General features: G+C 37.1%; 2 protein-coding genes across 5 annotated transcripts in view; both read right to left on the bottom strand.

The window, feature by feature from the left end:
• The window catches only part of yeats2 (YEATS domain containing 2), a 35,913-nt gene extending 22,291 nt beyond the window's left edge, over positions 1-13,622 (bottom strand). The window contains exons 1-12 of one of the 4 annotated variants that reach the window (XM_058760046.1): positions 13,483-13,622; positions 12,956-13,073; positions 12,782-12,879; positions 12,450-12,542; positions 9,189-9,416; positions 8,951-9,063; positions 6,472-6,633; positions 5,758-5,869; positions 5,206-5,250; positions 4,077-4,278; positions 3,519-3,743; positions 2,480-2,641 (exon numbers count right to left, since the gene is read on the bottom strand). In XM_058760046.1, the coding sequence (XP_058616029.1) occupies positions 2,480-2,641; positions 3,519-3,743; positions 4,077-4,278; positions 5,206-5,250; positions 5,758-5,869; positions 6,472-6,633; positions 8,951-9,063; positions 9,189-9,416; positions 12,450-12,542; positions 12,782-12,879; positions 12,956-13,055 (1,540 nt within the window). In that variant the 5' untranslated portion in view covers positions 13,056-13,073; positions 13,483-13,622. Of the gene's footprint in view, positions 1-2,479; positions 2,642-3,518; positions 3,744-4,076; positions 4,279-5,205; positions 5,251-5,757; positions 5,870-6,471; positions 6,634-8,950; positions 9,064-9,188; positions 9,417-12,449; positions 12,543-12,781; positions 12,880-12,955; positions 13,074-13,163; positions 13,463-13,482 lie in introns of those variants that run through there. The other 3 variants (XM_058760060.1, XM_058760034.1, XM_058760055.1) reach the window with 3 other exon arrangements.
• Positions 13,623-16,074: 2,452 nt separating this feature from the next.
• The window catches only part of klhl24a (kelch-like family member 24a), a 28,367-nt gene continuing 20,221 nt past the window's right edge, over positions 16,075-24,220 (bottom strand). Inside the window, exons 7-8 of the mRNA XM_058751769.1 lie at positions 18,403-18,591; positions 16,075-18,322 (exon numbers count right to left, since the gene is read on the bottom strand). Coding sequence (XP_058607752.1) covers positions 18,122-18,322; positions 18,403-18,591 — 390 coding nt within the window. The 3' untranslated portion in view covers positions 16,075-18,121. The remainder of the gene's footprint in view (positions 18,323-18,402; positions 18,592-24,220) is intronic.

Raw genomic sequence — 24,220 nt, 5'->3', positions numbered from 1 at the left:
CTTTTTGCTCACAATGCTTTTTGCTCTTGCTCAGGTTTAGGACTTTCTCCGAGGTCTATAAAAAAATATGGAGCAGAATTTCTACAAATATTTGCATCGCTTTTGCACAAAGAGGTTTCTGTCTGCATCTTTGTGCACAATGGAATAGTGAGCTACTCTGCAGCTCATTGTTTAACTTAAATGTGTTAAGACTGCAGCTCTGCTCTTCTGTGCTCAATTTCTCCAGTATATATACATGTGTGAACTGACAAAACAAAGGAGTTTATTTACTCCAAATCTCATAATGCACCATCCCCCAGGATGGTTGGCATGCAGCTTCTTCTCCAGATTCACAGCCTGATTTTCACAAGCTCTGTTCTCCAATAACACAAAGACAGAGATCTTACAGCTCAAGACATGCATACAGTGATTTTCTGAAGCTGCTCTGACACACCGAGACTCCATTTAAATAGGAAAATGAATTAAAATGACTAAAGCTGTCATAACAATGTTATTTCAAAGAAAGAATTGTTTAATTTATTTAAAGTGATCTTTATTTTTAAACAAGTTCCTACAAACAACTGAATGAATCAGTGAAATAGCCTCACTCATCTTCATGTAATACAGATACATTTTCCCTGTAAGGAATCTTCATTTCTGGGCGGTGCCTTAATAATTCATAAAAGCATGTAGCAGAATATTTTATATGTTGGTTTTAGTTTTAATTCAAAGCAGCTGTTTCTTAGATGTTCAGACTTCATTAATGCCTCATTTTCATGCTGTTGTATGAATTCTGCAGAGGCCTTCTCAGAACATCACAGAGTTACAAGAGATTGGCTGTGTATAAAAATCTATTGAGCTGCATACAAAGACAGCATTTTTTGCAATCAAAGATCCACTCAAATGTCTGAATCATGTCTCCTACACTACCTGGATAGCATTTAGGGCATCACTGGATTGTTTTCATTTTGAGCATTAAACCTAAAAACAGGGCTTCTGCAAGTTTCAGAAGGTAAATTTAAGACTTTGTTTTAGACCTTAAAGAAATACATCTGCTGATTCTGCTCCCAATCACTGGAATATTACTGTACCTTCTGTTCACACTGCAATGTTCTTCCTCATTACTTGTATCTTGTTTATCAGTGCAAATGTCTAAAGATTCTTGAAATCAAAATGCACTTAGTTTCTCGCACAAACCAATCGTTTCGTGTCTTAGGACATCTATGTATCGTCACGAGCCGCAAGGTTTAATTTGGATTTGTGTGTGCATGTTTTTTTTTCTCCCAAAGATTGTGTGCCCATTGACTGGCATTATATGACTGACAGACTGCAACGGTTTGAGTTAAAAATCTTCGTTTGTGTTCTATTGAAGAAACAAAAAGTCACCTACATCTTGGATGCCCTGGGGGTAAGCAGATAAACATCAAATTTTCATTTTTGGGTGAACTATCCCTTTAAGGATGTTTAGCTATTTGTACTGGAAAACAAGTGTCTTGTCAGCATTTTTAACCATAACAGAAGTGTTGGAACGCTCATCTTCAGTGTCCTACCTACACGTCGTCAAGCATTCTACATTTGCTTGACTCTTGATTCTACATGCCCCACAATGCTGTCTAGATAGAGAGCCATTAGATTTTGAAAACCAGCAATTTTCTAAAGCCCAAGACAAATGACAACTATGATTCCGATTGTAATTGCACGGAAAATAGTGTAGCATTTTGAGAAGCATCTGTACATTTGTTCCTATTACATCCATCTCTAATGGTCACTATGTTGCTTTAGCACCACAGCACAGAGCTCTGACCACCCACACACACACTCATCTTCCCTGAGAGCATGTAGGTGTGTTTTTGTGGAGGCCTGTGCGTGTGTGTGTGTGTTGTAAAGATGTTAACTGGGGTGCCAGGATGCAGTTATAGGTGATACAGCATTTGCGAGAAGCACATCAGTTGTGCAGCCATGGAGGTGGAATTTGTTCTTACACACACACACACACACACACACAGAGTAATGTTACATCAACTGCATACACCACACACTCCTAAACTCTCAGTGATGTGGTCGCTATGGCAACCTGGTCTTATGATGGCCTGTAAACCCACAGCATGAGTCATGGGAAAGAGTGAAGCAAAGAGAGTGTGTGTGTGAGAGAGAGAGAGAGCACAAGAAGGGAAAAAGAACTAAAGGGGAAACTTGTACTTTGTGATTTTTCTTCATCATTCACTCCTGACACTTTCTCACTGTGTCCTTCCCATGCTCGATGCGACAAATTTCTGAAAAAGTAATTTCTCTGTCCTCGCTAAAACTAGAATGTTACCGCAAAGCAACAACAATTGTAGCCGATCCTAACTTTTTCAATGTTGAATATAAAGGAGATGAAAAAGAAACCTAGAGACCAATATTTGACAAAACTCACATCAACATTGAGGACAAGAGATTTATCATGTAGTAAAAGCGTCACATTGTTACTCTGTGTGTAGGGATGAGGAAGAGTATGTACCTGTAGCTGCAGATGTTGACGCAGCCATATTAATGACTTGGCCTGGTTTGTCCACAATAATGTAGGGGTTATTTATGACTGAGGGGCTGGACTTCATGTGCACTGGCGTGGATGATGATGTCCGGGGGAGAGGAGAGTGACTAGGGGTGGAGATAGGAGAGCCTGGAACACAAATATTGTGTTTCTATGATTAGATTTATAGTGTGATCCTCATAAATTTCTCATCGTGTTTCAGAGCCACACAGGCTGCAAATCCATAATACTTTACAAAGCAGTTTCACATCTTTACAATGGTCTTCTTTACGAGTCGTCTTATCGAGACTGACTGCCTGACTTTAAACTATTTTTGAGTGTCAGAGAATACAGAGTTTTAATAAGTCAATGGTAAACAGTGTCATGTTAATGCAAGTTCATATCAGACTGCTACAAGACAAGTATTTTCCTAGATTTGTCAAATTTACGATATCACAGCATCAAATCTTTGAAAGTTAGGCATTAGTAAGTAAACAAGATAGAACTGGTAGTTTGGTAATTTTGCATGCCAATCAGATGGCCTGTGATTATCCCTAAAACCTACTGTTTTTCTTTCAGACGTTTTGGCAGATGTTTTTTTGCCGATATATTCATACATTCAATACTCATTCATTTTACCATAGTGAACTAGTGAAGGAACAGCTGCTTCCCTGTCAGTGTGAAAATTTAGTTTAGCTGCCACTAGGGGGCAAAACACAGCAATCAAACATAATTGTTAGAGATATGGTGGCAAAAGTGGGTGGTTCTTGGTCAGAATAAGATGAAATGTAGACCAGACTTTATAAAGAGTAGGTCTGGCAAGGCAAGACTAGGACATATCAGACTGAGCTCCTCTTAGATCTGCTGTCACACACAGACTTTCTGACAGTCTCCTTTTCTCTAGAAAATCGAAACCTCCAGCAGAAAAAAGCCAGAGCAACATGAAAGAGACTGCATATAGAGGATTTTACTGCTTGCATTTCACCCCTGCTCTTCTCCACCTTCTTTGTGCACCTGTGAGACTCACCAGACACAATCTTGCAGCTCATCGTAAGCGGCTGGAATGATTTCCCAGGTGATTCGGCGGGACTGGGCACTTGCCCTTGTGGAATTATCTTGCAGCTGGCCGTGATTGGCTGAAAGGCTGAGTTTCCGTGGGACCCAAAGGTGATTTTCTCAGACCTATTTGACTGTGAAGTTCGTTCAGAACATGAAGAACGCACAGACTCACTCTTGACAGTCACAACTGGAACTGAAATAAGAGGGACAATAGTCAATTTCATAATCAATATATCTAATCAATAATTCATTTACAGACATTTAAGTACTAGAAGTATCTTTAGGAACCAGCTTAAGTTGTCGTCCCAAACACAAAAAAATGCATGCAATGACTTGGGGATGGAATGTATAATGAAGGTCTAGTCTTGGACTAATACCGCTTATGCAATAAAGTGCAAACATCCTACTAATCCTCTTAATCAAAATAATCCCATTTTAAAGACACAGTGGGGATACTGCATAATTCTTTTGTGTTACTATGTGGCATCCTGTGAGATGGACAAGCATTTGTGTATGTTTTGTCTACCTCTATCTGAGCTGGGCAGATCATCATGAGTGTGCTGAGAGGGAGAGGAGGGCCGCCGAGAGCCTTGAACAGCTGTGGAGGAGGAACCAGACCCTCCCACAAACGGCAGATGAGAGGAAGATGATGATGATGATGAAGATGAGGGGGCAGAGGGGATGAAGTCATCACCTAGTGAGTTTCTGTGGAGCTCAACATCCACCACCTTCAGGAAATAAGAACCAAAAAGAGAAAAACTGGCATTTTAAAGATGAATCAAGATATATTTGACACTTGTAATAAACCTTGTCATCACAAAATCATTTTAGAACTATAAAACCCTGCACTTTCACTGTGTCCTGGCTGAAAAGTAATTTTATGCTCCCTGAGTTCTGCAGCTTAAAAGAAACCTTCATCATTCTCAGCATTTTATTTTTTCCTTAGAGTGAAAAAATGTAACTTTCTACACACCTTGTTGTACACACATTCTGCAAAATCAGTTACACGGATAAAACGTTTAATTACGCTATGGCATCATGGTCAGAAACCAGATTTTATTCCCTTTTCTACTTTGCTACAAATGAACAACAAATCTTCTTTTGACACTTTCACTCATAACTCGTTTTGTGCTTGTCATCACCTTGAAGACAATGACATTTTCATCACTATATTCACAGCTGAGAACTTGACTTCTGTTCTTTGCTCATCTAGGTAAGTGACATGTGCTCTTTGTTTAAGTTACCTTTAGTCCAGAACACAGAGTGTTTGTTTTATCTTTCAACCTGTGCTAAATGCGCTAAATAGATTCTACATCAATGAGATGATCTTATGTAATTCTGTACATATGTGTACATAACTAACAATCTGCAAGATGCTATTTTTTAAATTTAGTACTGTCTTGTTAAAACTATTTAACAAAACAGATATTTACATATATTCCACAAGACAAAATAATAACTGAATTTACACAAATTATTAAATTTGATAGCTGTGCTTCTGCAGAGTAGTACGTAATAAAAAGAAAACTCAATTTTTAGGATCTCCCATCTTAAAATAAAAAACCTAATTATGTAAACTTAAAAAGGGGGGCATGAAAGCTTATGAGAACAGCAGCAGATTCATGTAAAGTTTAAGACATGTCAGTGTGTCTTACCGTTTCAGCTCCCAAAGTCTGTAAACCTGTGTATGTTCTGTCAAGCTGAGAGAGAACAAATAAAAGATAAATAACAGAAACATTAAAGAGCAGTCTTTGCTGCAGAGTATCTAAGAGGTTGATGGGTGGACACAAGTACTTTAATCTGCAAACTATTCTTTTTTCTTGACATCTTTTTTCATCTCCCTTTATTTTATCTTTGTTATTTTAACCTATAACAAAAGGGATTGCTGTGACAACAGATAAAGAAGAAAGGAAATATCAACAGACAGGATGCTTTATAAAATCGACCATTTCACCTTTAGACTCAGAGAACCCCGCATAAAACGATACATACGTGCAGACATATTCTATTATACATAATCTGCACACGCAAAAAATAAATGGAATCCTCTAAGTAAATTTCAGTGAAACAGAAGGGGATGTCATCTACTGTCTGAATTTTCCACAAAAAGGTACAAAGAAAGATAAAGTGGGAGAAAAGGAAAGATGAAAAGGGCAACAAAAGGGTTCAAAGAGAGTGTGTATGCAAGCGGTCAGTAAGTGTCTGACCTTTAAGTGGTGGATGATGTCGATACGTTTGTTCCGTTGGTCTTTAAAGTGAATCTGCACACGGACAGGAAACTCTCCCCACCCTCGACGGGTCAGGTGGAACGGTGGCTCACTAAACACACACAAACAGAGTTTAAAGAGATACTTTCTCTCTCAGCAGGCTGAACTTGACAAATGCACCACAGGGATGCTCATCCACTAGAGGGCACTGGCTGTTGTGTGCTGATATTACTTAAAGCTAAAAAAAAAAAAATAATACAGTAAAATGAATCTTTACTAATAGGGAAACATTCGCAGTCAGCTTTTAGCAAGGATGCATTAAGTTTATCAAGAGTTAATGTAAAAACATAATTTTACAAAAAAAGTATTTTAAATAAATGCTGTTTTTTGAACATTCTATTCATCAAAGAATCCTGTAAAAGAAAAACCTGCTGAAAAATCAGCTCTGTGATCACAGGAATCAATTATATTTTATTCTAATATAAGAGACTTCTTTCAAAATCATTTAAAAAAATCTTACTGAGCCCAAAGTTTAGAAAGATAGTGTACATTATCACTCTCTCACTTTTACATGCAATTTACATTAACAAAGATATTCTCAATAATTAGTGCAAAATATTACTATTGTATATCCAAAGGCGTTTATGCTCAAAAAAAGACTCAACGGTGTGATGTAATCAAAACAATCAATAAGAGAGGCAAGTAAACACATACCTGACTTCCACAAGGTCATTGGGCTTGTAGCTGGGGTGCAGGAAGAACCAGACCTTCTTCACAAAATGATCGATACTGGGCTCTTTACGAGAACCTCGAACATACACCATCCATTTATGAGTGGACTGATCGTTCTCCTCACGTTTATCAGGGGCAATATACCTGAAAGAGAGAAAAAAAAAAACAACAGTCTAAAAAAATCAAACTCAAATCAATTTATAGTCGCATACATACATTCACTCATTGGTTGGGGAAGATTTGTTCTCCAGTAACTCTACGGTTAAATTTAAACATGAAACTCTAAATTACATTCTTCTTTAAGATTCAGTATGTAATAGCAAGGTATCAGTTTTGCTAGGTATCCACTCAATAGCAGCAAGGATAAAAGTTTATTTGCACGTTTTTAGTTTCTTTTCAGCTCAGCATGCATAGCGCATTTTCAGCTACCTGCCTCAGTAATGTGATTTGTGCACTTAATTTGGAGTTTCTTGGGAAACAAGAATCTGCTACAAACATAAATGTAGAGCCTTTCAGAAACCCTTTATTCTGATAAACAGCTTTTTCAGCACACCGGCCCTGGAGTAAACAGTCTCATAAAGATATTTAGTAGCTCTGCAGGCAAAAAAAAGAGTTTATATCATTGCTCATATGCAGACACACACACTTGTGTCTCTCTCACATGCTCTGAGTGCATTTTATGAGGTAAAGTAGATGAGGACTGTGTGATAATGCGGAATAAATGAGGTTAGATCGTTTCCTAGGGAAAAATAAAGCTTTGCACCATGTGAAAGTTTATTGGGTTTCAGAGGAATAATATTGAGATTTTCAGGAGAAAGCGATGCATTTAAAAAATTACACAAGCTCAGAGAAATAAATACTGTTTCTCATAAAACCATCTGTCCAAATTACAAACTGCTACCATTCATTTAGCAGCAGTTTTTTTTTTTGGGACAGTAGAGCAAAAAACATTTGTTCAATCAGAAAAGAAAACTGTCATTTACTCAGCCACGTCATTCTTCCTAATAATGTATCGATCATACTTTTCCATGTAATTTTACATAGCTCCTTACTACAGCTGTGCTATACTCAAAGTCTTCTGATGTCGTTTGTAAAGGACAAACCAGAATTTAAAGGGATAGTTCACCCAAAAATGAAAATTTGATGTGTATCTGCTTACCCCCAGAGCATCCAAGATGTAGGTGACTGTTTCTTCAGTAGAACACAAAGAAAGATTTTTAATTCAAACCATTGCAGTCTGTCGGTCATATAATGTCAGTCAATGGTACCCACCACTTTGAGAGAAAAAAAACATACACAGACAAAACCAAATTAAACCTTGCGGCTCATGACGATACACTGAGGTCTTTAGACACGAAAAGATCTGTCTGTGCAAGAAACTGAACAGTATTTATATCGTTTTTTCCTCTGATCCACCGCAATGTCCAACTGTCCTGAGCTCCTTCACACAACAGCCGGTGGCTGACGCATCTTCTTCTTGCTATACGGCGGATCACAGACTTACAAGTGCATTACCACCACCTATCTTTCAAATGGACCATTGACATTCCTAATTGAGATTGTAGATAGAGTGTCAATGGTCCATTTGAGAGATAGGTGGTGGTAATGCACTTGTAAGTCTGCAATCTGCCGTAAAGCAAGAAGAAGAACGGCTGTTGTGTGAAGGAGCTCAGGACAGTCGGACCGCGCGGCGGTTCAGAGGTAAAAAAAACTATATAAATACTGTTCAGTTTCTTGCACAGACCGATCGTTTCGTGTCTAAAGACCTCAATGTATTGTCACGAGCCGCAGGGTTTAATTTGGTTTTGTCTGTGTATGTTTTTTTTTCTCTCAAAGCCGTGGCTACCATTGACTGCCATTATATGACTGACAGACTGCAACGGTTTGAGTTAAAAATCTTTGTTTGTGTTCTACTGAAGAAACAAAGTCACCTACAGATAAACATCAAATTTTCATTTTTGGGTGAACTATCCCTTTAAGTCTTCATTCACTGAAACCTCTGACATTGTATTTCACCTTATATTCATGACAGATATTTCTCCTTTTGTGTTCCACAGAAGAAAGAGGTTAGAGGTTTAGAATGATATTAGGGTGACATAAAAATAAGAGAATGATGATGGAATATTCATTTTTTGGTGAACTATCCCTTTAAAGTTGCAAAGCCGAGAATAAAACATCCTACTCAAGGGCACATCAGCATTGCTCAGAGAAAGAGCACAAATATCAGTCAGGATCCCAGAGGTGCTAAATCAAAACTCTCCAGTGCAATAAAGATTTAGGCCAGAATGCCTCTGGTTGTTGGAATGAAGCTGATCTACACTACAAACAAATGGTAAAATATTCTTCAAATCACACAGGGTGCACTATCCTTGCAACAGCCATTATTCTAATACAGTAAATTAAAATGAGTAATATCTGATCTGTAAAATAAGGGCAAAGAGACAAATGTAAAGCTTCATACTTAGATACGTTGCCCACAACAATGGTTTTCTTCATGTAGAGCCGAGAAGCCTCATCTCCTGTAGTGTGGTAAGTCACATGCTGCTCTAAGGATGATGGCACACCAAATGTGTCCTACACATGGGCATGTAATACAATTTTTAATGTCAGGTACTGTAGGTATAGAGTAACAGTGCTGTAGCATTTTCAAGCCTTGCAATCCCTCAGTCTTATGTTCTGATAGTGTGTGGGCTACTAACTTTTCCTGTGTTCCTGCCGGGTCGTCGTTCACGTGGAGTGCCGTCCTCTCTCCCACTGTCCGTCTCCCTCTCCCCAGCCTCCCCATGCTGGCTGAGGGACTCGGTCTCAGACTGGACCTGTGATGGTGTCTCTGAATTCTGGTTCAGTGGAGAGGAGGAGCGGGAGGGGGAATCCAAGAAGCGTTTTATGGCAGGGTGGTTCAGCACAGATGGGTCACTTTTAGAGGCCTGGAAGCAAATGAAATCAGTAACCAACTGTTTGTGCTTAGAGTTAGAGGAAATTTCAACAAAGCAGCAACAAAACTAGAAGTTTGTTCATGCAGAATGAGCAAAACCAGAAGTTTGTTGTTTTTTTACATACATAAAGTGCAACCTTCAGCTCCCTTGGTTCCAGAAGTATTTCCCCATTCATACAAATCCCATAGAGATATTAAAAAAGTATTTGTTTGAGTTATGAACAAAACCAAAATAGCTACGAGGTGAATCACACCACTACAAACTTTTATTTGAAGCAAAACGTATTTGAAAATCAGATAAATACAAAGGTACAAGACTATGTACTTAACTTTAATAAGGGATTACTACACTCCCACACTCCCATGAAGCATTACGAATGATTTAATCAAATTAAAAATGATGGAGAAATATATAATTATTAGGGCTGTTAATCGATTACAATTTTTTAATCGCACATTTTTATTTGTTCTAAATGTACCTTAAATGAATACTTTTTAAGTTTTTAATACTCTAATCAACATGGGCATGGACAAATGTGGAAGCTTTATGCAAATGAATGTTTATTATTATTGAAACTAGAGATCGACCAATATATCAATTTACCGATATTTTCCGATATTTAAGCATGTTTCCATAATCGGATATCGGTTTTGTAATATCGGATTCACCGATAAACAGTGCCATCTTGTGGGACTTTTGAGAATTGCACACAGGATAGCCATTGCAGCGCATTTCATGGGAGACGAGACAACAACAGCGTGCACAGGTACTTGATTTGCTGTAGTTAGTAAACTTAATTTAACATTATAGCCATGAATGCACCAAATTACATGTTTTACATAAATGCCTGATATGTAGGCCTAGTTTATGAAGCTTGTCTCTAAGAAATAGAGACGAACTCACAGTCACATAAGATAATCCATCAGTCTGTCCCAATAAAGACATAACTTCGCCTGAATTAAATAATATGCAGCCACGAAAGAGCGCATGTTGGAAATAAAAGCGCTAAATTTAATTCTCTCTCTGTTGTATATGCTCATCATTAGTCTCATGAAGCCGCTTTCATATTGCTTTGCACTTAGCTGGTTGATACTCAGGAAATGCTCCAGCACGGACACCGCATGTAACTTTTAAGAAGATTCACTTGTTTAAAACACCCTAAATTATATTAACATTTACTATATAACCATTATTTTGCTAATAAACATCTAAATAAATACAACTCTATGGAAATTAATTATTTATTATCTCCGTGATCGATCGCAGTTTGAGTGCCTATAGTTCCCGTGTAAATGCATAAACCGCACTGTCAGCAGGCATTTCATAATCTAGATTCTAGAACGACAAAAACATTATTAATAATTCTGATATAACATGCCAGTTGAGAAAATGCAATAAAATACAATGTTTTGTTATATTCCAATATTCCAGAGAATATTATTCAGTGAATTAACATTATCCAATGAATTATTCTTCACTCTTTAGCCTATTAAACAGCTTATAAACCTACTAAAACTGTAGTTTAAAATGAAGTTGGTATGTTTTTAAGATGACTGAAAGGAGGAAAAACCAAAGTGAAGTATGGACTTACTTCACTCAGTTCTTAATTTACTTTATAACAGTAAATAAATATCGGTTCTGCATATCAGTTATCGGGCACAAAAACATGCAAATAATTGGTATCGTTGTAAAAAAATCAATATCGGTCGATCACTAATTGAAACCATAGTCAACAGAGTAGACATGTTTCAAAGAGTAGACATGTTTCAAAGGTCATAGATGTTTTTCAAAGAACTTGTGTTAGACACATGAAAAAAGAAATTCCAGGTTCCCATTACTTCTCTTTCTTTGCACTGAGCAATTTACTTACACAAACCTGTTTACATTTTTGCAGGACAGGGCAGCTTACTTCTTCTGAACATGCAAAATGTACATTTATTATTTATTATTAGGTTTGTTTGTCTCTCTGTGCCCACATACTGTATTTTGATGCAGCTAAATTCTCAATAAAACTGTTTTCATTAGTATATTTTACTATTTCTGTTGCCAGACAACGGAATAAATATGAAATAGTGACTGAAACGCGACCCATTAGGCTACATAACCAGCTCTCCTTTCCAAGATGTTAATCTGGACAAAACTCCTGATAATCGAGCCGTCAGCTGATAGTCGCTAAAGGGGTCTGCAAAGTCGCTAAGTTGGCAACACTGTGCATCTCCATTTCTCCAACTACGGGCTAGTCCATGGGTCAAACAGAAAATGCGCGCTGCGTTAATCGCACGTTAATAAAATTAGTGCCGTTAAAATTCATTTGCGTTAATGCGTTATTATTCAATAGTTTATATATATATATTATATATGTACACACATACACCTAAACACACACAGACACATTTATATATATATATATATATATATATATATATATATATATAAACGTTTCTTGAACAGCAAATCAGCATATTAGAATGATTTCCAAAGGTACATGTGACTGGAGTAATGATGCTAAAAATTCAGCTTTGAACTCACAGGAACAAATTACATTTTAAAATATATTCAAAATTTTACTGTTTTTTTCTGTACTTCGGATCAAATAAATGCAGGCTTGGTGAGCAGATGATACTTCTTTAAAAATCTGTTCTAAAACTTTTGACCGATAGTGTGTGTGTATGTTATATATATATATATACACACACACACACACACACACTTACATATATTATGCAAACAAATCTGTTACTAGATTGAGGAAATTCGCAATGCATTATGGGAGCAGGCAGACCATAAAGAGTTTTTTTAAGTGCAATTTGGTGATTGGTGGAGATTTTTTGCAAAACCATGGGTAATGTATTTTAAAATATTAACAACCTCATAGATCACAGCAGGCCTGTCTTTAATGATATATAAATTATCATTTAAAATCAACTGCCCTATGGAGAAAATTAATAGTATTTTTACTTCTGGAACTCGACTCTTTTACTCTATAGACAAAAAGTATCAGTGCATCTAATCTCTATAGATTACCTCAGGGACTTTAGGCTGGCCAGCATTGGCATAGTAGTTTGCGACAATGCACGCTCTGAGCTTGTCCATCATTCTCCTGGCCTCATTCAACCTCTGAGGGGGGGGAAAAAAACAGATTATAGTTCAGATTTTAAAATTTATCAAGTGAACTACAGCTTTAGGTGTTTACTTTGTCTCAAGTACTTTGACTTTTAAATTAAGTGTTGACACGGTACCCATAACTGAACTTAAATACAGTTTCTTAGTACTTGTTGCACCGCTGATTAAAGTACTTCTGGACTAACAAAGCACTGCTAGTCCTAAAAAAAAGTGAGTAATGGACAGACAATTACCTGCCCGATAACCTCAATCTCATGCTCTTTATTCTTCATCTCCAGAGAAAACTGATCCTTGATGATCGCTTCAATCTTCTGCACCGCAGCTTCACGGGCTAGTAAAAATCAAACAGGCAGATTAAAAAACAACTTGTGTGATACTCTACAACACTGTTAGGAACCAAGTCTTACCATTCTGCTCCACCACTTTACTCCTCTTGTTCTCCTGCACTTGGGTGATGTCCTCATAGTCAGGATCTTTGTCCTCTATTTTCCTTTTCACCCCAGACATGATCACTCATTGGCTGGACTGCAGACACAGTACACAACATGCCATATAAACAACAACAAACTTGAACAGGCACACAGAGGCTGAGTCTCAAAACTTACAGCTGCTTACCTGCTTGCTTGTAATGTCTAAAAATGCGTCCTAGGTAGGCAGCTTTTTAGATTTTGAGACACAGCCCTAGTATATGAGCATGCAAGTGTGATTACATTTCCTTGACAAACTGATATTAGTTGTTGCAGAGGTTTAAAAACAACTAACAACAGAAATAAGTAGCTGCTAATCTGACAGACATACACTACGCTAAACAAAACAACAGCTTTTTAAGCAGTTATTGCACAACTCACACCATTAACGCTTTTCTAAACTGCGCAAAACGTGACGTAAACACGCACAAAAGTGGTCAGTGTGTTTATTTACACGGTAAACCTACGCTGAATTGGCTGGTGAGGTGTTTAACGGTGAGGTGTTTAGCCGTTAGCTTCGGTAGGTCTCGCGCACATGAAAGTCTCGCGCGGACACACGAACTCGTGCAGGGCGCGTTCCCGCTCAGGAAAGAGCGCAGCGAGCGCGCGGCCTACATTAGCGAGATCAGGGGTTTGAAGCTGAGATCCAGGGACCCCCAGTGGGCCCGTGGAACTATTTAGACGGGAAAAGTTATAAATAAATAATTAAATAAATATCACATTACTTTAATGAATAGGAAACATATAATGTAATGATTATTAGAAACCTTTTTTCACAGTATAAATTGGGTCTTTATACAATAAACTCAAACTAGATTAACTTTAAAATGGATAAATTACAACATCTTAAAGAGTAGACAGAAAACCCCTGGGCTAGGAAAACATTATTACCAGTACCTGAGCTGGGAACTAAAATATTATATTAAATATTATTATTAATATAATTATATTCAAATATGATATATTCAAATGAGCTATTTTATTTTTGCAAATATCTGCTTCAGAATTCAGTATAAATTAATGCACACACTACCTACCTACCTCACGGATCTGCCAGGAGCAAAAAAAAAAAAAAAAAATTATATATATATATATATATATATACACACACACACACACACACACACACACACGTGTGTGTGTGTGTGTTCTGTTTACATGTAGTCCCAATAGTGTATTTCTGAAAAATACAATCCGCCAGGAGACAGTATATGCTAGAAAATAAATGGAAATTTTGAACCTGATTTACTGAGTTAGGCCATGCTATACCCGAGTCTGACCAAAGGGTGGCGCTGAAAACCACATTTACAGCAACATCTCACCATAAGTCATGTTTAAAAAGGAAAAGGCACACATCTTCTACTCTGGCATTATATACATTAAAATTTTTTGGCAACTACTTATAAAAACGACTGTTGCAGTATACTGCAGTATTGTGATGGTAGATAGTAGTTGTTTGTTGTTGTAAAATTTACAGCAACATTTCTCATATTAATTCAGGTTAACTTGAAGTGTTAAAATAAACTAAAACTGAAATGAAAATTAATAAAACTATATAGTCATATATTTTTAAAAAACTAGTAAAAATTAAAAGAAAAACTAAAATTTTAACTAAAACTAATATTAAAACAGAAAATGTAAAAATTAAAACTGATTCAAAATATTAATAAAATTAATAGTAAAAATATTAATATTAATAAAAATAATAGTATCTCAATGTTACTAAAATAACACTGTTGTGTACCATGTCAAGAAACAACATTTTCGTATTTTTCATTTCCACTTAGGTATTTACAGTTTCACATTCAACCACATTCAGTCATCCATTCCAATCAGCTCTTTACACATCAATACGTCAACACTTCAGCTTTCATCACCTGAGGGGCTCTGCTTGAACTAATAATGAACATTACAAGAAAACACAAACATTATAGGAATTCACATCGTCATTATGCTTGTTGCTTTTTAACCCATATTTCCATTCATAAAGGAAACTTGTCATTTGTCATGCCAGAGCAAACAATTTCATTTAGAATCAGATTTTACAAAGGCAATGTCAATTTTATCAATTGCATTTTTCATGAAACATTGTCTCAGGTACACTGTAAAAAGTGATAAGTTGACTTAACTTAAAAAAATTGAGGAAACCCATTGCCTTAAAATAAATAATTAAATTATTTTTTTAAAAAGTTAAGTGAACTTAATTCACTTAACTTATTTTTTTAAATTATTATTACTTAACTTTAAGGCAACTCAATTTTTTTAAGTTAAAGTACAGTGGTTAAAGTTTCGCTGATGCTTATGTAGGCATATAGATTCAGATAGCTATATATATATATATATATATATTTTAGTATTATTAATTGTCATTTACTAAATGTACTGGTGCTTCAACAATATTTGTGTACAATGTATAATGATGCCTATTATAACATCACTTAGACTTGTATATACTAGCTTTAATAAGGAGTCAACAGAATACTGCTTTTTAAAATATATTATTTTGGTTAATTTGAATATGCCTTCAGCTACCAATAACACTATAGTACTCTCCGATCTGGTAAAAGATTTTCAGAATATTTAAATACATTCTGCAGATTTCCCCTGAAAATTAGCACAGAAAATGCATAAAGTCTGGGCCTAGGCATGAGCTGAGACATGTACATGTATGGGGCAAATTGTTTGGGCAGAACTTAAAAGCCTTGACCAGTTGTAAAGATGGTCATGGTCCCAAAACTTCCAGTAAACTGTAAAATAGTTGCTTTTGCTTTTTTTTTTTTTCTTGAGCTTGGGTAATTTGTTCAGAATGGGTAAGCAAACATTTTTTTTTTTTTAAATATGAGTGGAATTATGTTTTTTTAATCAACCTGACACGTCTTCACCGGAGTATGAGGAATACAGCTTAGGTTTCCTTTTGAGGAATTTCCATAGAATCCTGAATAATGCACAAGTATTCCAAGGAATGCCCATTTCCGTAACCACAGGTATAAAGAGGGCTGTACAAACACATACTTTATGCTTCAAGACATTCTGACAGTTACATGAAATGACAACATAAATCATCGCAAATGAACTTTTTTATTGAGGCACTTTTACAGTTTTACAAAGTACGGTTTATTATTGTTATATTTGAAACATGTCCAATACTTCTTATGCTTTGGACTCAGGCTCAATTACAGCTACCGGTTCATTCCACTGAAATGAAATGGTCCGAAACTGCATTTTTAGGAGTTTCTACTGCAACAAAAATACCAGGTTATACTTATGAATGAGTTGAAAACCAACTCAGAGCTTGGACCAACTGTGTCCATACAATCCTGCAAAACACCACATCTAACCGAGACAAACAATATAAAGCTGGGTTTGAAAATTTGTCAGATATTATTTTTTAAAAATAGCATAATGGAACATACAGTATGTTGGCAAAATAACATTTACAAAAAGTTTAGACCAGTACAGTTGGTAATAATCAAAATGATCGAAGCACAAATCAACATTATGTATATGAAAACATATAAATAAGTATATACAGACTCACTTATATTTTTGTCATTGCAGGCAGAAATGCAGGAGACGCAGTGCTTTGGGTAAACTAGCTGCCAGCATCCTGCCTGACATGTTCAGATGAATTACACAATTATTCTGACAGGTAAATGCCTGCTTCCAGTACTGATAAGTGCTAGAGCAGACTGCAGTTATCTTGCTGCTAAACATGAAAACAGTTCCAGGTTAATTTGAACACGCACAACCATACACGCAAACACAAGAATTTCCGACAGTCCAACTCAAAAACTCAGATGCTATCTACAGCTATGAGACTGTTTACAAAGCACAACGTAAAATAACACAGATAACATTAAATGAGTAGAATGTATTTACATTGCCATATATTACTAACACTAGTGCATACAAGTGCATGATTGGGGCTCTGATAAAAAAAAAAAAAAAGATCAGAAAGGCACATCCTGGTTGTCACACTAAAGATAAGTAGACGCTTAAATACAGATATGATACACAGGGAAAAAATTTGTTTCACAGCTATACGGTTCATCAAGAACCTATAAGAACCTGACGTGACAATTCATTGACCAGAATCAGAGCTGTCCATCACTGAGGTGTATGGTTTCCAGCCTTAGGTTTTCAAATGCTTAGAATGCAAAAACCTCCTCTTGAAAACCTCATACAGCATGTCTGATGTAGTATTTAAGTGCTTTCTTTTACTTAATCATAATATGATGTAAAAAGAGTAAATAGCACATTAAAATCACCCCAAGAATGAACCTAAAAAAGTTTCTGTCTGCAGACTTTACAAACGTTGTCAAAATGCAAGAATAATGCTACAAAATAACAGAAATAGTAGTGCTGTCAAACGATTAATCGCATCCAAAATAAGTTTTTGTTTATAATATGAGTGTGTACTGTGTATATGTATATTTATATATAAATACAAACACATGCATGTATACATTTAAAATAAATTTGTATATATAGTAATGTAAATGTATATACATGTAATATATACTGTATGTGTGTTTATATATACATAATAAATAAACCCAGTACACTTACATATATTATGTAAACAAAAACCTTTATTTTGTAAACTTTAAACTTTTGTTTGACAGCACTAAGAAATAGTTAAAGTTAATGGCGTAAACAAGCACATTTAAAAAATAAAAACGTGTGGGAAAAAATTACCACAACAAAAATCAGAAAAGAAAGAAAAATATTACAAGTGTGCATTTGTGGTGTTTTTTTAAATCAATCAATACAGGACATCACTGCATCTATATGATTAGTCCATTAGATCTGACTCATTCTCTGAATGTACGTCAGCTATGAGGAAGGTTTTACATACTTCCTTGTTCCAGAAAAAAAGTCAGTTGACTGCTGTCTTCCAGATATTAACGGCTTTGGCCTGATGATGAAATCAACTGTAGCAGTTAAACATGGTGCTGCATCTACAGTGCATGTAGATGTATATGTGTTAACTGCATAAGTAATAGAAAAATAGCAATTGTCACGATGCAAAGTTATTTTTGATATGGATGTAAGAGTCTACAGCTCCATGTTTGGGACACTCTGCATGTGCATTTGCAGATGCTTTCAGGGTTTGTGTTGTTTTTCGCTGAAACGTTGTATGGTAACACAGCCATGGTAGGAGATGGGACGAGGCATAGCAGGCGTGCATGTGATGATGCCGGAGGCCGGATCGTAGCCCACAATGTTGTCAGAGGCTTCGCCGTTTTCTCCCCGTCCACCCAGGATGTAGATCTTTCCATTACAAACGGACATACCACAACTCTCCTAAACGCACAGACAATAATAGAATCAGTATATGGGACTAAATGACAGGAACTTTGAGGTTTTCACTAGGCTTCAGGTACCTGTCTGCTGAAGGTGTGGCCCACATGCATCCAGTGGTCCTGTGAAGGATCGTAGCAGTAGATGGACTTGGTGAGGCCACCGCATACGTAGATGAGGTGATTGAGAGAAATGGCAGAGATATTGGGTTTGGTGAAGGGAATAGGTGCCTTCAGCTCCCAGCTGTCTGACTCTGGGTCATAACACTGGACCTGAAACACAATGGAGAAAGGTTGTTTTATAATCTTGAAAAGTCTTAAAATTCTAAACTTTATAAACTATTTCATACTAGTTAGTTATTTTAGTATTATTTATATACTATTATTGTAATATTCTGAATCAGTGTTTATATACATACATGTATCATTTTAGTTTTAGTCATTTTGTGTGTACTTATGTCATTTTATCCTATTCTGTCAATAGTTTTTCTTTTGTATTATGTACTGTATTAGTTAACAATAACAGCATTGGGTCTTACTTTTCAGCTTATGAACTTCATTTATTTATTTTTGTCACTTTATTTAGATGAGGAAAAAATCTGTGAAGTACTTTACATAAGAGATTTTGTCAATTAATCAAATTAATGTATATAAATTGCTATATATATATATATATATATATATATATATATATATATATATATATATATATATATATATATATGTATTTTATTTTTCTCCTCACAACCATCATAAACCTCCTATGTGCAGAAATCATGGGCGTAACCACCATATACTTTGGGGGGGACGTGGAAAAATACCAATCTGTCCCCCCCAATAATAGGCCTATTATATTGTAATATGTGACATATGGTATGCCCTCCTTTAATGAACCCTGGTTGTAGCCTAGTGGATCTGTTATTTCCGATTTACTTTCAATTTAGGAAAAACAAGGGAAACAAAACTGTGTGACCACCCCCCCCCTCGATTGTACACTTGGTTGAGCCCGTAAACGCCGGCTTGCGGCATCGTTTGAAAAAACCGCTCAGTCCGACTGTAACTGGTGCTTAAATGAAATGAAGGTAGGAGCTAAAACAAAGAAGCAGGACCGGATGAACAGGCGGACATTCGCCTTTTTTTTCCAGACGGTAACAGAGGCGCGGGAAGTGGGGGTGCTGTTTTTTTTCTGTGGGCAACTGTTTAATTGTTGGGAATAAAAAAATAAATAAATCGAAGTGTCTAAGTGCCAATATCCATGTTGTTGACAGAGGCTATTTACACTAATTCCACCCACAAACGTATTATTGGGATAGTCAAATTAGCAAAAGACGGTTATCATTCGCTAGATTCAGTGGGTGTTCACATTTGGACCCCCCCAATATCTATACCATGGTTACGCCCTTGGCAGAAATTAAACAAACATTCCTGAAAACATGAATATGCAGGGGTTATAATGGTGATCAAACACCATAGTCATAATCTCTTTGTAAATTCCTCATAGTCATCAGAACAATATCCTATTTAATGAGATGAATGCAGAGAACAGGCCCTGTCGGCGAAAACCAGAACAAACTGGTAAATCTAATATTTGCACTCTTCAGTGCAAACAGTCTTTCTCTGTGCTGGCTGATGTATAGATTTAAGAAAGATTGACAATATGGATGTCACTGAAGACACGCACTGACAGAGAGTAAAGAAATATTGTCAAAGAGACACCATTTGGAAACTCTCCGATGACAGATGCAGCACTTATATCGAGGAACATGCAACATTTTGTATAAGAGAGCTTTGTATTAAACTATATCAGATCCTTCCTTTCATGTTGTTATGACCTTCAGTCATTTGTCTGTTGTTTCTTTGCTGCCCTCTTGTGTTTTTTTTGTGTATGTCTATATTTGTTTTCAGGAAGGCGGTTCTTGGAGTTAATTGGATGGAGGTGGCGATTGGTTCTTATCCTTGCCTGACTTGGATAAAGGATTCCCCTAAAATGCTGATCGAGGCCTCTTGTGCCATAGTACTTCTCGTTGTATCGTAGTGCCGCGCAGTTGTGTGTGTTTCTGCTCCGTTGTTATTTGTTACTTCTGATTGTGAATGGTTAACTGATAACTTATAGATAGCTTTTGAAATAGGTTATAAGAATTTGTGATAAGGGACGTAGGGGGATAGACGCCATTTTATTTCTGTATAAATGTCTTTATTATATTGTTTTTGGGAAAGGGAGTTAGGTAAGTTGTAATTGTATTTTATTTTTCTTTCATTTCGATTTAGGGAAGATAGAGGTTTAATAAGTTATTTTTGTTTGTTATTTTGGCCTTGTCTTCCCCTGATGCTAAACCCTTACTTTTTCAAAATAAAAGCTTGTTAATCATTGTTCTCTCTGGCATAAGACTCTCCTTTCCCTTTCTGATGCGACCGACCCCTAGACGGTCGTAACAGAAATTGGGGGCTCGTCTTAAAAACCGAAATTTATACTTCCTCTTTTATTCTTTTAATTCTCTTTTAAAGAGAATTTGTGAACTTGTTAGAAAAAAAAGGAAAAAAAATCAATGAAATCGGAAGCTTGTGTTTGTTGCCGTGTTATTGCATTTTAGAAAAGACCGATGAAATTTGCTTTGTATATTTTCGTTTGGCTAGTGGTTTTCAATTTAAGGGGAGGGAATTGAAATGTCTTGAAATTTGAGTTGGAAAAATTTGCAATTCAACCTTCTGTTGAACAATTGGACATTTGTCGTAAGGATGATTTATTTTCGATTGCTGAGTTATATCAAATTAAAGTTCTTCGTGGTGCAGTGAAGCGAGAACTCAAGGAGGTGATTTATAAGCATTTGGTGGAAAATGGAGTTTTGCCGGAGGTGAGTGAAGCGGGTGTTGCAGATCAGTTGCCAATTTACGTGGGTGAGGGGCGGAGTATCCCAAACCCGAGGAGATGGCGGCATGGATCCCGACGATCTCCTTCTTCAATTGATCCTCGGTTGGCAATCAGACTAAAAGAGCTTGATCTAGAGTTAAGTAAGCAACGATATCAAAGTCAGCTGGTGCATGCACGCACGGTTGAAATAGAATCTCAACGGGCAATCAAGCTCAAGGAGTTGGAGCTCGAGCTCAGGAAGTCACCGGTAGACATTCAGCTGCTGATGCGCTCGGCGTGAGCATACCAGCGCCGTTACCCATAAATGCTTCCACTCCGAGTCCTATTCCTGCACCTCGACGAAATCCACAAGTAAGTCAACCTGAATTTGATGTTAGTCGACAAATTTCACTCGTACCGCTGTTCAGAGAAAGTGAGGTAGATACTTATTTCACGGTGTTTGAGCGGATTGCTGCTACGTTAAAATGGCGGAATGTTTGGCCGCTGTTGCTGCAATGCAAACTCGTAGGTAAGCCCAAGAGGTCTGCTCCGCATTAACGCGAACAGAGCTTGGATTATGACGTGATGAAAAGTGCTGTATTGCGTGCGTGCGAGCTAGTCCCAAGCGCATCGACAAAAGTTTGAAATCTTGTGAAAACCCTAGCCAAACGCGTTCATTGAGTTCGCTAGAGATAAAGCAAATTTGTTTGATAGATGGTGTGCTTCAAACAAGGTAGACACGTTTGAGCAACTTAAGGAGTTAATACTGTTGGAGGAATTTAAGAATTGTCTGTCGGAGAAAATCGTCAGATATTTAAATGAGCAGAAAGTGTCTTCTCTTTCTGAAGCCGCAGTTTTTCTGATGAATTTGTACTTACGCACAGAGTAGTATTTTCACCTGTAAAGCGTATTGTTCCTAGTCGAGGGTGTCCTTCTAGAGATACTGCTGTAGTACATAAGAGAGTAGTAAGTGTAGACGGTAAGGAAAACCGCGAATGCTTTTATTGTCATGAGGTTGGGCACCTCATTGCAAATTGTCCCACTTTGAAGCGCAAATCAGGTAGAAGGGAAAACCCTTCAAAAGTGTTGCTTTGATCGAGAGCTCAGTTTTGTTACTTGGGCAAAACGAATCTACAAGTTCGTCGGTTGAGTCAACTTTTGAACCATTCATTTACGATGGTATAGTTTCACTGACTGAAGCCAGTTCTGAGATGAAGCACATTCGCATCCTCCGTGATACTGGCGCCGCCCAATCGTTTATCTTGCAAAGTGCGTTGCCATTTTCTGAAAAGTCTAGTTGTGGTTCCAGTGTGTTAGTTCAAGGGATTGATCTTACGGTAATTAAAGTTCCTTTGCATCAAGTGTTTCTGCGATCGGGAATTATTTCAGGAGTGTTAAACTGGCACCGTGCACAATTACCTGTTAAAGATGTGTCACTCATTCTTGGGAATGATTTGGCAGGTGACAAAGTTTTTTGTCTGCCTGAGGTAATAGATACTCCTGTTGCACCTGATGGTGATGTGTTGTGCGAGGAATTTCCTGATGTGTTTGGCACATGTGTTGTTACTCGATCTCAAGCATGTAAATTTAGAGATACTGTAGATCTCTCAGATTCTTTTCTGAGTGTTGACAATTTTAATAGTATAAAGAAAGGTGAGGATACTGTTGACGAGAAGTGTGTGCACTTCCGGTCGATTACCCATTGGTAAACCAATGTTGATTGAAGCTCAGCGTACTGATCAAACCTTAAGTCATTGTATAAAAGCTGCCGTCGAGCTGTCTGATTTGTCCGTGCATCCTGTGGCATACTACTTCGAAGAGGATGTTTTGATGCGTAAGTGGTCTCCACGTCATGCAAAGAGTGACTGGAGTACTGTTTTTCAAGTAATTGTTCAAGCCTTACAGACAACATGTACTGAGTGTAGCTCATGATCACGAACTTTCAGGTCATCTGGGCATTCGCAAAACTTATGATCAGTTGTTGAAACATTTCTTTTGGCCTTCCATGAAGTCGGATGTAGCTAAATTTTGTAAATCTTGTCATGCATGCCAAATTGCTGGTAAACCAAATCAAATACTTCCTCCTGCTCCGTTGAAGCCTATACCTGTATTAGGAGAACCATTTGAACGAATCCTGATTGACTGTGTGGGGCCATTACCTAAAACAAAGTCTGGAAATTCTTATCTCTTAACGTTAATGTGTGCATCCACCAGATTTCCTGAAGCCATACCATTGCGTTCTATTAAAGCTCGTACCATTGTCAAAGCAGTGGTTAAGTTTTGTACTACTTTTGGAATGCAAGTACATTCAATCTGACCAAGGTACTAATTTTATGTCTAACGTGTTCGCAAAGGTAATGAAACAGTTAGCTATCAAACATCAAGTATCCAGTGCGTACCACCCTCAATCGCAAGGCGCTATCGAACGTTTCCATCAAACTTTAAAGTCAATGCTCAGGACCTTTTGTGTGGAATATGAGAAGGAATGGGATGAGCACATTCCACTCTTGTTATTCGCAGTTCGAAATACTACCCAAGCTTCTCTTGGATTCAGTTCTTCCGAGTTAGTTTTTGGACACACAGTTCGTGGTCCGTTGAAAATTCTGCAAGAACAAATTCTGTCATCCACTCGTATGTCGCCAACTACCAGTGTTTTAGATTATGTCAGTTTATTTCGTGAACGCTTGCATTCAGTGTGGAGGTTGGCAAAAAGCTCACTCAGTTCAGTACAAAATCAAATGAAAACCCGCTACGATAAAAAAACCGTCACCCGATCATTTCAGGCAGGAGATAAGGTTCTCGTTTTAATTCCAACGCCAGGTTCGGCGCTCCAAGCAAAATTCGCTGGTCCTTATGGGATAAAAGAGAAACTTGGAGATACGGATTATATAGTTGAAACCCCCGATCGTAGGAGAAAATCACGCGTCTGTCACATTAATATGCTTAAGGCATATGTGTCACGTTCTGATTCTGATGTTCGCAAATCTGTCGCTACTGTTGCACCAGTTACTGTGTCACTGTCAGAATACGCACCGAGAGTGATGATTTGAGAAT

Source organism: Onychostoma macrolepis, chromosome 02 (assembly GCF_012432095.1).
Source record: "Onychostoma macrolepis isolate SWU-2019 chromosome 02, ASM1243209v1, whole genome shotgun sequence".
Classification (NCBI taxonomy): domain Eukaryota; kingdom Metazoa; phylum Chordata; class Actinopteri; order Cypriniformes; family Cyprinidae; genus Onychostoma; species Onychostoma macrolepis.
The sequence above is the reverse complement of the archived record's forward strand: the minus strand, read 5'-3'. Positions and strand labels throughout refer to the sequence as shown.